Source organism: Andrographis paniculata, unplaced genomic scaffold, assembly GCF_009805555.1.
Source record: "Andrographis paniculata isolate CXL003 unplaced genomic scaffold, ASM980555v1 Contig5END, whole genome shotgun sequence".
In the NCBI taxonomy this organism is placed as follows: Eukaryota; Viridiplantae; Streptophyta; class Magnoliopsida; order Lamiales; family Acanthaceae; genus Andrographis; species Andrographis paniculata.
In genome coordinates, this window is record NW_026137595.1 from 190,989 (window position 1) to 205,681 (window position 14,693).

The 14,693-nt window shown below is 41.2% G+C and overlaps 4 protein-coding genes and 1 long non-coding RNA gene across 8 annotated transcripts; 3 read left to right on the forward strand and 2 right to left on the reverse strand.

The window, feature by feature from the left end:
• Positions 1-894: 894 nt before the first annotated feature.
• LOC127258850 (pentatricopeptide repeat-containing protein GUN1, chloroplastic) lies at positions 895-4,692 on the reverse strand. Its single transcript, XM_051285882.1, has 4 exons — positions 2,741-4,692; positions 2,273-2,489; positions 1,335-1,519; positions 895-1,242 (listed from the first exon to the last, which is right to left on the reverse strand). Exons 1-4 carry the CDS (start codon positions 4,642-4,644, stop codon positions 978-980), a joined length of 2,571 nt encoding a protein of 856 aa, XP_051141839.1. The 5' UTR covers positions 4,645-4,692; the 3' UTR covers positions 895-977.
• Positions 4,693-4,904: 212 nt separating this feature from the next.
• On the forward strand, positions 4,905-7,945 carry LOC127258848 (receptor-like protein kinase ANXUR1). Its single transcript, XM_051285881.1, has one exon. The coding sequence runs from the start codon at positions 5,266-5,268 to the stop codon at positions 7,930-7,932; it is 2,667 nt and encodes an 888-aa protein (XP_051141838.1). The 5' UTR covers positions 4,905-5,265; the 3' UTR covers positions 7,933-7,945.
• A 481-nt stretch (positions 7,946-8,426) lies between these two features.
• Positions 8,427-11,373, forward strand: LOC127258854 (peptidyl-prolyl cis-trans isomerase CYP21-3, mitochondrial-like). Its single transcript, XM_051285895.1, has 8 exons — positions 8,427-8,744; positions 8,840-9,017; positions 9,419-9,458; positions 9,883-9,933; positions 10,353-10,438; positions 10,617-10,754; positions 10,842-10,992; positions 11,109-11,373. The coding sequence occupies exons 2-8, from the start codon at positions 8,866-8,868 to the stop codon at positions 11,193-11,195; spliced, it is 705 nt and encodes a 234-aa protein (XP_051141852.1). The 5' UTR covers positions 8,427-8,744; positions 8,840-8,865; the 3' UTR covers positions 11,196-11,373.
• On the reverse strand, positions 11,106-11,898 carry LOC127258856 (uncharacterized). Its single transcript, XR_007840369.1, has 2 exons — positions 11,764-11,898; positions 11,106-11,607 (listed from the first exon to the last, which is right to left on the reverse strand). It is a non-coding gene; the product is annotated as an uncharacterized LOC127258856 (long non-coding RNA).
• Positions 11,783-14,045, forward strand: LOC127258853 (beta-carotene isomerase D27, chloroplastic). Of its 4 annotated transcripts, none has more exons than XM_051285892.1 (8): positions 11,783-12,044; positions 12,152-12,253; positions 12,371-12,472; positions 12,704-12,799; positions 12,999-13,064; positions 13,195-13,332; positions 13,440-13,508; positions 13,609-14,045. In XM_051285892.1, the coding sequence occupies exons 1-8, from the start codon at positions 11,907-11,909 to the stop codon at positions 13,759-13,761; spliced, it is 864 nt and encodes a 287-aa protein (XP_051141849.1). In that variant the 5' UTR covers positions 11,783-11,906; the 3' UTR covers positions 13,762-14,045. The 4 variants fall into 4 exon arrangements, with proteins under 4 accessions (XP_051141849.1, XP_051141848.1, XP_051141850.1 ...); XM_051285891.1 differs by having other exon boundaries at positions 12,704-12,803; positions 12,973-13,064; positions 13,609-14,044; XM_051285893.1 differs by having other exon boundaries at positions 12,704-12,803; positions 12,973-13,064; positions 13,195-13,275; positions 13,609-14,041.
• Positions 14,046-14,693: the final 648 nt, after the last annotated feature.

The window sequence follows — 14,693 nt, forward strand, 5'->3', positions numbered from 1 at the left end:
ACTTTGGCAGGTGGATCTTATTTTGGTGTATTGTAGTAGTTTAGTTTTGTTGGGTATTATATAGTGCATTCAATGCATGGTATTGATAATTGAATTAGCAGAAGCAGAAGTAATAAGGTGCCGGTGGGGATGGATATGATATGATATGAGCAGAGCTGGAATTAAATGCATGTCTATCTCTCCACCTGTGCCACTCTCATTGGTTTATTTATATCATGGAAGAAGAACATGAGAAAGAAGAAGAACAACAATACTAGACTATACTAGGGAGGGCCTTTATTATAACTCCATCACTCTTCTTGTTACATTCATTCCATTAGTGAGAGTTTTCAAGTGTGGTAGTGATAACCATGTTTTGAAGGAAAGGAAACTAAAAAACCAGTCAAGTAGGCTTCCATCTGCAGAATAGAATAGAATCCCTACCAATTGATCCATTGCATACATGCATATGGGTGGGGTGGGGTGGGGTGGCTGCCCATCCATCCACAGCCATATAAACCAGAGGGATATTTCTCAACTTGTGCACCATCTAATACATACATACCTACATAACCCACAGATATATACCATATTCCTTCCTCTTTTACTCTTCTTTTGCTTTACTTTTACATCATATACTTGTTGGAATACATAAAGCATTGCAAGAATCTGAATCTCGCCGGTAAATAATACAGATAGGTTTGCAATGCCTGCCTTCCTCCTCCAATCCCAAATAAAAATCACTTGCAATGCAGTCAGGTCCCTATTAGGAGGAGTACTATCGGTGTGATGGGAATACGATGCCTGGTTTAAAAAAGGGATCCCACTTTTACCCACTTGAACCGAGCGAATCCAACCAATCCAAATCTCTCGGCTTTCCCCAACAAAATTTCCACAAGTTAAAAATAAGACACAGACAAACAAGGGGCTTAGATTCACAATTATAATTTCATCACACATTGATTACATTGATCATCCATGAATAGCCAACTAGCTAGCTACAATGGAAGTGGCTGAAGGTTTTTGAACCTTTTGCTGCAGTCTGCAATCAAGTGACTTCTTTCATCCTCGAGTACCAGCACCTTTAGTGTCCCTGATTCCTTCAGCCAGGCAGCCACAACTGCCCCTGTTGATGTGAATCTCCCAATATTACACTTGGCAACCCGAAATGGTGCGCCCATGCTCATCAGCTGAGCTTCAACTGCGCGCTTAAGTGCACCATCACCTACCACTTTGCTGTGCTTGCCCCACCCGGTTAGTATGCTGCATATGTGTTTCATTAATCAAATGTAAAATCCAAACCTGAAACCAACTCAAATAATTCAAGGTATTGACAAATAGAGAAACCTATATACCTTAGCAACTTTGGCAATTCATGACCTTCGAAAACAATAGAGCGTATATTGAGCAACCATGAATGCACCATGGCTCGTGCAGCGCCCAAGGACATGAGATGCAAATCCAGGCATGACTCTGACCAAGTATTTTCCCATACTTCTCGACGCTTTCCTTCAAGCACAACAAGTTGGGCTCCTCGTTTCTTGGAGAAAGAAAGTGAAATGGGTCAATTAAACCTCTTCAATCTTTATCTGCATGACTCAAAACTTGTCTAGCATTATCAAATGACCATATACCACCACACGCTTAGAGTGCATCCCAGATCATAACTGTTGGTATTTCCTCAGAAATGCATGAAATCTAGATTGATTTGTCATTAGTCACACAGTGGGCAATCTCAAACATCCATCAAGAAATCATGGGCATGGCCAGAGTTCAACAAAAAAGAAAAAAAAAAAGTAAGGATTTACAGGTATTCATTACTATATTGATTGTTATCATCAAAAGACAGCAAAAACATACAAGCAAATAATCAATGTCCTCAAAGCTACCAATATGCTTTGTCTCTGAGAGTGTAAAACATGTCTATTTCTTCTTTTCTATTTTAGGCAAGGGTAAGGTGCAGGCAATGGTGAAGCATTTATGTTGCAATTTCAATTGGAACACTCTTTAGACACTCTCTCAGTTTCTTTTAAGCTACACTATAGAGGATTTTGCCTCCCAGACTTAGGTACTAGCTCGTGATGAGATTGGCTGAAGTGATGAAGTGTGATTATTTTCTTGGCACATAGTAACAGGTTTGTTCAACCAGTGAGAAGACGCTCTTCAAATATAATTTAAATTGATAGAAAAGAGCATTGATTATAGTATAGAACAATAAACAGTAATTATCTATTATCTCATACATTGCAATGGACTTAGATAACATGGAGCTTTCATTTAATTGGCAAGGTACCTGGCCAAAGTGCCATAGCATATCAGTCAAAGCATTGTAAAAAGCAGAAGCGGTTGAAGAGTCCATTCTCTTCACTTCATCAAAAAGTGTTAGAGCTTGTGACCAAGTGAACTCATTGTGACCCATTAGAAGTCCATATGCTACTCCATATACTTGATTATCAAACAAACGCAACTCCTCCAGTAGCAGTGAAGCTTCTTCAAATGAACGGCAGCGGCTACAAGCACAAAGAGTTCAGCTAGAACCTCATGATGATGATATTATCAAAATCTAAAGTTTTCATAAACATTAAGGCGACCAGTTGAATCTCTGAACATTGAGATATATATTGTATCTATACTTCCTTTTGCAAGGATAAATGTGTACCCTGTTGATAATTTATGGTTGCACAATGAGAATCCAAAACAAAAGCATCTGGATATGTGCAAATTAGCAGAGATAATTACGATATTTAAAAACATGAATAACCTGCAAGCATTAAGAATTGCGGAGAAGGTAACAACATTAGGCTTTATTTTCATTTCATGCATTCTCCCGAAAACACCTAAAACACATCGAAAGTCCTTCATTTCCCTGTGGTCATGCTTTCCATTGCCCAATTTTCCACAAGCCAATTGCTTGAAAACTTTAGTAATTCTGTCATCCTCCTTGTCTTCCATCTCGGTCTCAGGAACATTCAGAAGAACCATTTGTTTTGAGGATTCTATCTGAGGTTCAATCTCATCGACAGTTTCATATTGACCAAAGGCATTAATGATTGAGTTGTAGGTAACAACATTAGGCTGGATACCTTCCCTCATCATCTCATCAAGTAGCAGCGCAGATGATTCCACCAGCCCCTTCTTGCACAAGGCATCAATCAATTTGCTGTAGAAAACCACATCTGCCTTCAGACCTTGTAGTTTGAACCCTTTGTATGCTTCCATTGCCTCTTCATATAATCCTCCCTTGCAATAAACACTGATTAATGTTGAATAAGTTAATAGGTTAGGTGAGAGATGTTCCCTTTTCATCTCTGCAAACAATTCTTTAACCTTATCATACATTCCCTGTTTACCAAATCCATCCAACAAAGCATTGTAAGTGACAACATCCTTCTTAATCCCAATGCTCTCCATCTCCTTACCAACAGCAAAAGCCTCATCAAACCTGCCAAGACTAGCATAAATAGCAAGCAACGTATTATAAGACACCCTGTCCAATTTAATACCCGCAAGCTTCATCTCATTGAACAAGTTCAGTGCTCTATCCAGCCTCCCGGCCTTGGCACACCCACGAATCATAGTACTATAAGTGATTTCATTAGGAAATATATTCTTTGCATGCATCTCAGCCCTTATCTCAAAAGCAGCATCCATGTGCCCACCACTACACGCGGCGTCTAAAAGGGTATTATATGTATAGATATCTTGATCAATCCCCCGGTAAGCCATCTCATCAAACAAACTCCTTGCACTGTCCCACAACCCTGCTCCACTACACACTGCAAGAAGTGAATTGTAGGTAATCCTATCAGGCTGCACCCCATTCCGCATCATGTCATCAAAGATCCACAAAGCCCTCTTATAATCAGCACCGCCTTTACCGCATGCATCTATGAGAGCATTGTAAGTCACTAAATTTGGCTTCAAGCCCAAGACTTTCATACTCTCAAAAACAGCAATCGCCTCATCACAATAGCCACTCTTAGCATAGGCACTAATCAAGGAAGAATAGGCATATACAGTGTTGCCATACCCCTCATTCACAGCATTCTCAAACACTTTCTTGGCTAATTCAATCTTTCCCAGTCTACCAAGCGTACTAATCATCGAGCTAGCCAGTTTCCCCAGCTCGTTTCTCCTCCTTTCACGACTAATTGCAAACTCAAAACACCTCATTGCCTTGACCCAATCCCCTCTATTCCCCAGCTCCCGCAGCAAAAAGGTATAATCAGCAGACGCATAAAGCTTCGACTCGAAACTAAGCAAGATATCATCCAAGCATTTTACCTCGCCACCGCAGATAAGAGCTTGGTGGAGCGCTTCTTCTGCGGCGGCGGAGTGGCGGGAGGAGGGAGTAGACCTAGGGCGGCCAAAATGCATTTTTGAGACAAATCTGGTGGAGCGCCGGCCGGAAAAATCAGCTGCAGAAAAACAAGAAAGGTTAGGGCTTCCAGCTGCTGCGACAGCGGTAGCAGAGGGAGGGGGCGGCCTGGGGGCGGCGGCATGAGAAACGTGGTTGTTTAAGTAAACCTTTTGAGGTGCCCAGTTGTGTTGACGGGAGGAATTGCGGTGGCTGTGATGATGGTTTTGGAGGTGGTGGAAATGGTTATTCTGGTAAGGTTTGGGAGTGGTGAGTGTACAGTGCGGTGGCGGAGTTGACGACGCCATCGCACAAAGAGAATGAGAAGAAGATAAAAATGGCTGTTGGGCAGCCTTTTTTTCTTTTATCTTGATTTAAATATTTTGACCGAGGGAGATCGGACATCATCGCGACAGGTAGGATTGCCCAGTCTCCACTGAGAAAGAAAAGTCAAATAAAGATAGTAAAGAGAAAAGAGTGGAGTGCTTTTTCAGGGCCCCTCTCCTTACCTACCTTCATTTCATTTATGTCCAAAATAGTCAATGTTTTTCATATGAGATTTTCACTCGCCTCCATTGCTTACCTAAATCCATGATTGGCCCAGAGAAACAAGAATCATGCATGGGATGGGATCATGGGAGGGAACACAACACAGCTGCTGCAGCTGCTTCCATACCATTCTCATCTTAATTCCAACTTCTTGGCTACATTCCCCCATCAGTCAAATTAAGATCGAGGTTGGTTGTGTGATCTTGTCTTGTCTGTCATGGCAACCAAGCAAATGACCTAACCCCAAACCATAGGGTACAATAACAACACGGTAAAACCTAACTAGACAAATTGTTTTGCAGGCGTACGGGGAAAAGACACAGGCTTCTGTCTTTCCGAGGAAGTCTAAAATTGTTTTTTTCCTGTATGCCTGATCCCGCATGGCAATGGAGACAAGAAGCCATCGGATTTCTCCAACACTTTTTGCCTTGTCCCTTATCCTCTGTGCAATCCACGTGACAAGCATTGGCGATGGCATTGGCATTGGCTCCAACCCCCTGCTTTTAAGCTGCGGCGATTCTGTTGGAGGAAATGACGCAGATGGCCGGACATGGCTGCCCGACGCCAGATACCTCCTCCCCGGCAGCAAGAACGTGGAGGCCAAGGCTGACACACAAGATCCCTCATTGTCTTCAACAATCCCTTACATGACCGCCAGAATATTCCAATCCGAAGCAACCTACCAATTTCCCCTCCAAGATCCATCCTCCCGGACATTGCTCCGACTCCATTTCTACCCCTCTTCCTACCCTAATTCCAACATATACAATTCCTATTTCTCCGTCGTTGCTGGGGGCATCACTCTGTTGAACAATTTCAGTGCTTCTTTAGCCGCCGAGGCACTTTCCCAGGCCTACTTCATCAAGGAATATCATCTGGCTCCGAACCAATTCACATCCCTCGGCGTCACATTCAAGCCATCGGACCAATACCCGTCCTCCTTCGCTTTCATCAATGGCATTGAGATCATCTCATCTCCCCCAACTTTTGTTGAGGATCCTATCTTGGTGGGAACAGATGCATCCGGTGTCGACTCCCAGTCTGCATCCACCATCCCCATTGCATCCAGCAGCATGGAAGCATTGTACAGGTTGAATGTGGGAGGAGGATATATTTCCCCAACAAACGACAGCCTGATGAGAAGCTGGTACGACGACAGCCTGTACATATTCGGTGGCGGGCATGGGGTCGCCTTAGGGGCCAACATCACCGTCAACTACAGAGGCATGCCTTCCTACATGGCTCCACTGGACGTGTACAGCAGTTACAGATCGATGGGAGCTTTCAAGGATGTCAACGTGATTGCGAACCTGACATGGACTTTCGATGTGGATCCTAATTTCATGTACCTGGTTAGATTGCACTGGTGCGACTCTGAGATGACAAAGCCGAATCAGAGAGTTTTCGATGTGTTCGTCAACAACAAGACTGCGGTAAGCGAGGTGGACATTTATGCGTGGACAGGTTCCATTGCAACTCCAATGAAGAAGGATTATGTGATTCATGTCAGCAACAGGACAGGTGACGACCCTAAGATTTGGGTTGCACTCCATCCTACAGACCAGACTAAAGCCGAATTCATGGATGTCCTTCTCAACGGGCTGGAGATATTCAAGCTCAGTGACCCTCAGGCGAATCTGGCAGGACCTAATCCGACCATGTCTGATCTGATGAAGAGATACCAGCAAGGCCAAATGAATCCAGGGTCATTCCAAGGACGAGAAGCTTTCAGCCAGGTCACATTCACCGGAGCTGCCGGAGGAGCTGCTGCAGTTGGGCTAGCAGCCGTTTTGATCATGGCAGCATACAACAGAAAGAAGAAATCTATGCCACCAGCGGATCAATCAGGGCCCGGTTGGCTTCCGATCTCTTTGTCCTCAAATGCAAACCGAACCAAGTCATCCATTATCTCCATTTCACCAGATGCAGCCAGCAATTGCCGCTATTTCAGCTTAGCAGAGGTAAGCAGTGCTACCAATGACTTCGACGAATCAAACATGATCGGCGTGGGCGGCTTTGGGAAGGTGTACAAAGGCGTCCTCGATGGCGACACGAAAGTGGCGATCAAGAGATCGAATCCTTCTTCGGAGCAGGGAATCAACGAATTCCAGACAGAAATAGAGATGCTCTCTCAGCTGAGGCACCGGCATTTGGTGTCTTTGATCGGATACAGTGAAGACAATGGCGAGATGATCCTGGTGTATGACTACATGGGGAAAGGGACATTGAGGGAGCATCTCTACAAGGGCAACCAAACCATCCTCTCATGGAAGCAGAGGCTGGAGATCAGCATCGGAGCTGCTCGCGGGCTGCACTATCTCCACACGGGTGCAAAGAACACCATAATTCACAGAGATGTCAAGACTACCAACATCCTGCTGGACGATAATTGGGTGGCTAAGGTCTCCGATTTCGGGCTCTCCAAAGTGGGAGCGGAAGGCCATGGAGGGCATGTGAGCACGGTGGTGAAGGGCAGCTTTGGATATCTGGACCCTGAGTACTTCAGAAGGCAGCAATTGACAGAAAAATCGGACGTGTACTCGTTCGGAGTGGTGCTGTTCGAGCTGCTGTGCGCGAGGCCGGCCCTGAATCCGAGCCTGCCGAGGGAGCAGGTGAGCCTGGCGGATTGGGCGCTGCATTGTGCGAGGAACAATTGCGTGGAGGACATAATGGATCCAGAATTGAAGGGGGAAATAAGAGCAGAAAGCTTGAAGAAATTCACGAGCACAGCGGAGAAATGCTTGGCAGAGAATGGGGTGGAGCGGCCGTCCATGGGGGACGTGCTCTGGTGCCTGGAGTCGGCACTGCAGCTCCAGCAGCAGGAGGAGGAATGCCACCAAAATGGGGGAGACCACGGCGGCAGCAGGGATGTGGAAGAAGGCGCAGTTACAGATGATAGCCAGAGATTGGTGACGATGCACCGAAAAACCTTGAGCCTTGGAGACGACGACGATGATGAGAATGAGATGGGCAACATTAGTAGTAAGGTAGAAACCGCCGTTGTTGTGGATGATGTATTGGCGCCTTGTGATAAAAAAGGCCGTTAAGCTAAAAATAAAATACCAGAAATATATATATTTGGTATTATTATTCATTCATGAGTTTGATCGGTAACTATGTAATGTTTTTTTTTTTTTTTTTTTTTTTTTTATCGGAGTTAAGTATGTGATGTTGTGTGATCATGAAATGACTCAAGAATGAAAATCTAAATAAATCGACCTGGCCCAATTAACAGAGGCATTCAAAAACACAATAAAAGAGAATAAGGTGTTCTGATTATATATAAATGTAACTAATAAAAAAAAATATGTGTATAATTGTCAAGACGGATGGAGTAACTCTAAAAGTTCCATAACAAATGGTAATTTTTTAATACAAATAATTTGATTTAGATCAGTCTATAATAGCACAGTACATTAATAAAAGATTGACTGAAAATTTATTCACTATCATATTTTTGTATAAAAATTACGGCACCTCCTAATAAATTTCAAACAACCATGAGTGATCTATTTAATATGTTCCTCCGAATATATCTCAAGAAACTTTTTTATTGTATCGGGCCAATAAGGCTCAGGCTCCTCCGTCGTCATTTAGAGTTGCAGTGTGAGACAGACAGAACAAGACTGTTCTTCTGCTTTGCTCTATTCGAATTTCCTTCCGCATATTACATATACAAATAAACGACGATTACCCGCGTTGAGGCTTCCCTTTCATTGAACTGGGAAAAGTTGTGATTCGTGAAGCGGATTTTAGAATTTTTTTTAAAAAATTTTGTGCCGTAATTCTACTCCGAGTTTCTGAAGGAACCCTTCTTCTTAATTCGTTGATTTGTGTCCTTGCGTAGATCAGGGATCCGGTAATCATATCCTTTTGTTGATTTTATCCCGCTAATGACTTTCGGATGTTATCCATCTGACTTTTCGTAATTGATGCGTGATATCCCTTTTCAAGATTTGAAGTCTCGTTGGGGAATCATAATGGCGAAAATCAAACCTCAAGCACTCCTACAACAGAGCAAGAAGAAGAAGGGGCCAAGCCGATTCAGTATTGCTACAATTGCTGTCTATGCCCTGATTATCGGAGTCATGGCGTTTTTCCTGGTTGCGTCCTACAGGCACTGGGCCCGAAGGTCTCTTCTCCGGTTTCCCTCTTACATCTTTCACTCTAATTTGATGATGAGTTGCTATTGGTGATCTTTTTGTTATCAGTCTCTTTGATGACCGAGACCCAAGGATATCTTCCCAACTAGATTTATATCCATAGGCAAAGATTAAATTTTTATACAAGGCATGTCATATTTTCATTCCGATGTTAAAACATGTTTGAGCTCCTTGTTTGTGACATGCTTGCACTTGAAGTTTGCTTATACATAATTAACACCATTTCATATGTGTGTATGTGATATTGGTATTTGATTGATGGGTCATTCATAATCTAGTTTGAAGATCTATTTAATTGTATTCTTGTGGCAGCAAAAGCTACTATATGAACCATACATTGATTATCACCTTGATTTGGGCATTCATTCAGGTCAAGATTTCTGACTGAAGATACATTAGGAGGTGTAGAGGTATGCAGCTCCTTCTCCTTCTCTTCCTCCATCTCTTTCTTGCTGAGTTAGGTTACCCCATGATTCATTCCTTCACAGCAAAGAAGGAAGTTCTAATACTTGATGGAGATAATGAACATGGCAGAAGAAGACAGGACCTCAGGAGCAGCAAAGAAATGAGACATTATTAATTTGATAATTGACACTAGAATGAAACCTGAGATATGTCATTCATAGGCATATTTCATTGCTTACTGTTTCATTTTTAACACTTCCCTATTCAGTAGCGGTTTTTCATATTCTTGCTGCGGCCTCTGGATTGTTAGGTTTCGCCTTTATATTCACTTGGGTGTTCAAATTTGTGATGCAATGTTGATTGGACCTGCCATTTTTTCTTCAATGCTTCCATGTTCATCTGGTCATGCTTGTGTGTTTTTTTGTGCAGCATGATGGATCATTTGTTGATTCAAAGAAACTTGGTTTCCCTAAATATGCTGTAAGTTTCTGTGTATGCTTATTTATTGATCAATCAAGTCTCTGTTGGTTTAGATTTTTTACTTAATAAATTTATTGATATGGATATTCTTCTGCAATGTTGGGAATTTAAATTCCCAATTGTGAATCTTGGTGTGGCACTTTGACTGTTAGTTTTACTTATATGTTGCAGATTCCTAGCTTCTGTTCCGCGTCTATTTTTATGTTTATTTGTTTTAGTGACATAACTGCAGTGTACCAAAAGTGAATGAACGTTCTATATTGATTTATAGTGAATCTGCCAGAAACATATCAAGTCAGTGTTAGTTTATCTTTTCTTGTTAACTGAGTCTGTTTTGTCTAATTTTTCTGTTCATGCATTTTGTTTACTCTTTTGGTTTTTTGTTATTGTTCTCCAGTAATATTTTAACCCAATATCAGGTGATAAGTACCTCAAAAGGCTCAATAACTGTGGAGCTTTACAAGGAAGGTTTGGCTGATGTTGTCGATGAATTTGTTAAGTCATGGTATTTGCTATCTCCTGCTTCAACATATTTAACTTGTATAGTGCATGACCACTATTTCTCGGCGCTACACCTGCATCTGAATTTTTTGTTTCTGCCCTATTTATACTGATTGACTTGTTGCTTAGCTCTTATCACCATGCCTCCTAATATAAGGTTAGTTCTGTACTTTCTTTTTCAGTCAGAAGGGACTCTTCAAAGGAATGCTATTTAACCGTGTGATAAAAAATTTTGTCATTCAAGGAGGCGATGTAAATAAGCCTGGTATTGCAGAAGATTGGACTTCTAGGGGAAAGCAGTACAATCATTTAGATACAAGGTTTGATTCATTACCCCCTCCAACTCTCCATATTTTTCTCATAGTTAAATGACCATAGTCTGTGTCTGAATTTTTACACTTGCTCAGCCTGAAGCATGAAGCCTTTATGTTGGGCACTTCCAAGACAAAGCTGGATGGTGGGGGTTTTGATATTTTCATCACAACAGCACCAATTCCTGATCTCAACGAGAAAATTAATGTATTTGGTCGTGTTGTCAAGGGTGAAGATGTTGTTCAGGTAAAATGTTTTCTTACCTCTTTTTGTAACTGTTAGCTGATGAAGTACAGAACATGGTCGTGGTAAAGATGTTTTGTAGCTTTTACGTTTATTGATTATTCCATGGCATGTTCCAGGAAATTGAAGAAGTAGACACAGATGACCATTACCGGCCAAAGTCGCCCATAGGCATCATGGAAGTGACCTTAAAACAAAAGCTGTAATGGAGAAGACCATCTAGCATCTAGGACCAAAGCACCATGTGGTTGAGTTTCTGTTTTGTAGCATCATCACTTGCAGAATTTCTTATTATTCCTCTAAAATATTTTGCAGTTATTCTGTATTCATGTCTCATTCACAAGTGTCCAATTAACTGAAATTATATGATTCTGTTTAATTTTACCCATACTGGCATTTGGTAGATGATCCTTCCTTGTTGTATATGTTTTGGCTACATGGCAAAGTTGAGAGAAACTGAACCTATGCATACATGTTGGAGTGAAAGGATTTTCCCCATTGGTTTCATGCATCTCAGATGTACCAGCAGGCAATCATCCTTGGACGCCATGGAAAGCCTCTTTTCAGTGGCTCCTTAGCAGTACTGGCATATCCTTGTCTTTGTTGTGTTGTCCCCCCCTGAAATCGTGTTTGGGGGGTGATTTTTCGGTTTAGATTTGAATAGTAAATTTGATCTTGTATCTTTTGATGCAAATTTTTTATGAACCATAAAAATCCATAGATAAAAACCAAGATAAGAGAAGATTGAAACTAGGGGAGAATTTCATCATGCACCTGAAAGTGGGCAGCCCTTTAAAAATAGGTGGAAGCTGTAAAGTGTAAATGATACTAGCAGCCAAAAAGAGTTAAAATCCCTAAACCAAAGGACAGGAGATTTTGACATTCATTCCAAGAACAGGGAGAATCTGCTGTCTGGAATGGATATGGCCGTGTTGCTTCCCAATCCTTGCTCCCGCTCCCGCACGCTTCTTTCACTTTCATCCCCCCTCCATTCTCCAAGAATCAACAGCCGCTCTGCTCGAATTACATGCTTCTCCACCCCGTCTGATTCTTCTGTATGCTCCCTCCAACCATTCTCTTCTTCCAACAATTACGCCTTTTCACTTGCTCCAGTGTTCTTCTCTTTTGTCTTCATTTCAGTAAAGAAAAACATTTCCTGCAGGTGGAAGTGGAACCAATTGAATTGAAGCCTCTAAGAAAAGAATATGTACCTGGTGGGCTTGATGATATCTTCTTGAACTTGTTTCGCAGCAAAATGGCGGGGGTAATTGAGGGCGATGTGATTATTGATTCAATTATGAATAGTTAGTTGTTTTCATCTATGGATAACATGACAGAAGATACGATTGGTACTTTCTTTAACTAGATTTATTGATTAAAGGAAATTGGGTGGGACTCCGAAAAGCCTGGCTATGATGGATTGATTGATACGGCTCACCGGATGATGGCTGGCCGATCCAACGCTGAAGCAACAAACGCCGCGGTAATCCCATATCTTATAAGTTTCTCTCTCAACCATTTGTTGTCTGTCTTACGGATTCTAAGAATAAATTGAAAGACGAGACTAGAGTGAAAATAATCTTCCTTTCCTTTTCTACTACATCACTCACTTGTGCTACTTCTTTCATAATTAAGATTCTTTTGATTTTAATATTGAATAAAATGTCATCATTCCTTTCTGTTTTTGTCAACTGTATGTGTCTCTGTCTGTCAGGTGAGGATATTAAGATCACTGTTTCCTCCTTTGTTGTTGGACCTGTATAAAATGCTCGTCTCACCTATTGCAGGAGGCAGAGTAGCAGCAGAGATGGTAGGTAAGTGTTCTAATCCTTGTATCAATCAACTTAACCACAACAACACATATATCACTCGCTGATCTTGTGAATTGTAATGCACTCACTCACTCTAGTGAAGAAGAACTGAGCTGGTTAATGGAATTTTGTTGTAATGTATTTATTTATTATTGTGTTGTGTCTCTGAAAGCAAGGGTGACTGTGGTTACATGTCAGTGGCTAATGGGAACCTGTACAGTTAACTCTGTGGATCTGCCTGATGGATCTTCATGGTCTAGTGGGGTAATGTTCTTTTGGTATTCTCGCGTTGTGTTGTGTTGTGTCTTGTCTAAAAATGCTTGCTTTATATATGTGTATTCCCGATTGTCAAATTCATGGGATGGGATCCATGTTGCTCGATTGATTGATGTAGGTATTTGTTGAGAAATGCAAGTACTTGGAGGAGAGCAAGTGTGTGGGAGTATGTGTCAATACTTGTAAGCTTCCTACACAGGTTGGTATGTATGCATGTTCATCAGTAAGTGCAAGATCATTGAGTTGTTGCTTCATGGTATCTTCTTGAACTTGTTTTACTGCTGAAAAGAAATGCCACTTTTCCGGTTGTTGCCTGTTTTGGAAAGATTAATGATGTAATGTTGGCATGTTTCTTTCTGTCAGACCTTTTTCAAGGAATACATGGGAGTTCCTTTGGTGATGGAGCCAAACTTGAGTGATTATAGCTGTCAGGTATTACGATTATTTGTTTTTGTATGCCTCTCTCTAATAGGTATGGAATATCTTCTATATTAACATCGATGAAATGATGATATGAATATGGACATGGCAGTTCAAGTTTGGGGTGCTCCCTCCTCGGCCGGAAGAAGACAGTGTGCTGAAGGAGCCATGCCTGCAAATATGCCCCACTGCCATTCGCCGTCAACAAATACCTGTAAAAGCAAGCATGGAACAACCCTCCAACTCCAAATGCCCAAAGGCTTGATCCATCATCTTCATCTTCATCTTCATTTATCATACACAACCTGCATAGTTTCAGGGCATCTGTCTCCTAATTCTTGTTTTTTCCTGGCGAGTGCAATAGCTACTAAAATTTTAGCCACCAAGATGGAACATTGATTATGAATAACATCATCTGCTTCTCCCCTATCTTCATTTGTTCTTTGCACCATTTTCGTTCTTTTTTCCTTTTTTGTTTGTTAATCGCAATTTGTACTAACCACGAATCTGATCATTCGCATTTATATTTATAACCTTGATGTAAAGCAAATTCCGGCAACAAGCGATAGATAGATTTCCATTCTGTAGTAAGATTATCAGAACTTCGAAACTCAAAATAGCCACCACACTTGAGCAAGAATTATATTGAACTTTCAAGAGCAGCAGCTAAAGCATTAGAAAAGTTTTAATAGATTGATGATCAGCTAAAGCATTAGAAAAGTTTTAATAGATTGACGATCATTCTTCATACTCGTTTACAATATTCATCGAAAGAAAAAAAAAAATATTCAAAGGTTGGTGACATCATCCACAGCTAGATCCGAGGATGCATCACATCCATTTACAGTATTTATTTCAAACATCTACCAATCATCAGGCCAAACTATATTTTTGAAACAAGTTTACTAGGATTAAAGGGTGAAACTTAAAAAATATAAGAAAATTATACAATTATTTAAGCACTAACTACAAAAGAATTATTAACAGAGAAGATGCTATCACCTATTACTATTAGTAAAGGCCATGCCTAAAATGAAATGAGTACGACAAAACATATGGTCAATGTGAAAGAAAACACAACAATTGGATATAGCATCAAATAAAGATGACAAGGAACAAGGTACATTTTACTGGCTGACAGAAGCATACTTGGTGAGGAGGGAAAATTATGAGAAAGTTTAAAAAATATTGTGTTAT

What these genes read in the sequence shown, in the direction of transcription:
- LOC127258848 (XM_051285881.1), top strand. Translation starts at nt 5,266, where the DNA reads ATGGCAATGGAGACAAGAAGCCATCGGATTTCTCCAACACTTTTTGCC.
- LOC127258853 (XM_051285891.1), top strand. Translation starts at nt 11,907, where the DNA reads ATGGATATGGCCGTGTTGCTTCCCAATCCTTGCTCCCGCTCCCGCACG. An exon ending in TTCGCAGCAAAATGGCGGGG is followed by an intron (nt 12,254 to 12,370) that starts GTAATTGAGGGC and finishes TATTGATTAAAG; the next exon opens with GAAATTGGGTGGGACTCCGA. An exon ending in GATCTTCATGGTCTAGTGGG is followed by an intron (nt 13,065 to 13,194) that starts GTAATGTTCTTT and finishes TGATTGATGTAG; the next exon opens with GTATTTGTTGAGAAATGCAA.
- LOC127258850 (XM_051285882.1), bottom strand. Translation starts at nt 4,644, where the DNA reads ATGGCGTCGTCAACTCCGCCACCGCACTGTACACTCACCACTCCCAAA. An exon ending in TGCTATGGCACTTTGGCCAG is followed by an intron (nt 1,520 to 2,272) that starts GTACCTTGCCAA and finishes TCTTTCTCCAAG; the next exon opens with AAACGAGGAGCCCAACTTGT. An exon ending in GAATTGCCAAAGTTGCTAAG is followed by an intron (nt 1,243 to 1,334) that starts GTATATAGGTTT and finishes ACACATATGCAG; the next exon opens with CATACTAACCGGGTGGGGCA.
- LOC127258854 (XM_051285895.1), top strand. Translation starts at nt 8,866, where the DNA reads ATGGCGAAAATCAAACCTCAAGCACTCCTACAACAGAGCAAGAAGAAG. An exon ending in TACAGGCACTGGGCCCGAAG is followed by an intron (nt 9,018 to 9,418) that starts GTCTCTTCTCCG and finishes GCATTCATTCAG; the next exon opens with GTCAAGATTTCTGACTGAAG. An exon ending in TTGGTTTCCCTAAATATGCT is followed by an intron (nt 9,934 to 10,352) that starts GTAAGTTTCTGT and finishes ACCCAATATCAG; the next exon opens with GTGATAAGTACCTCAAAAGG.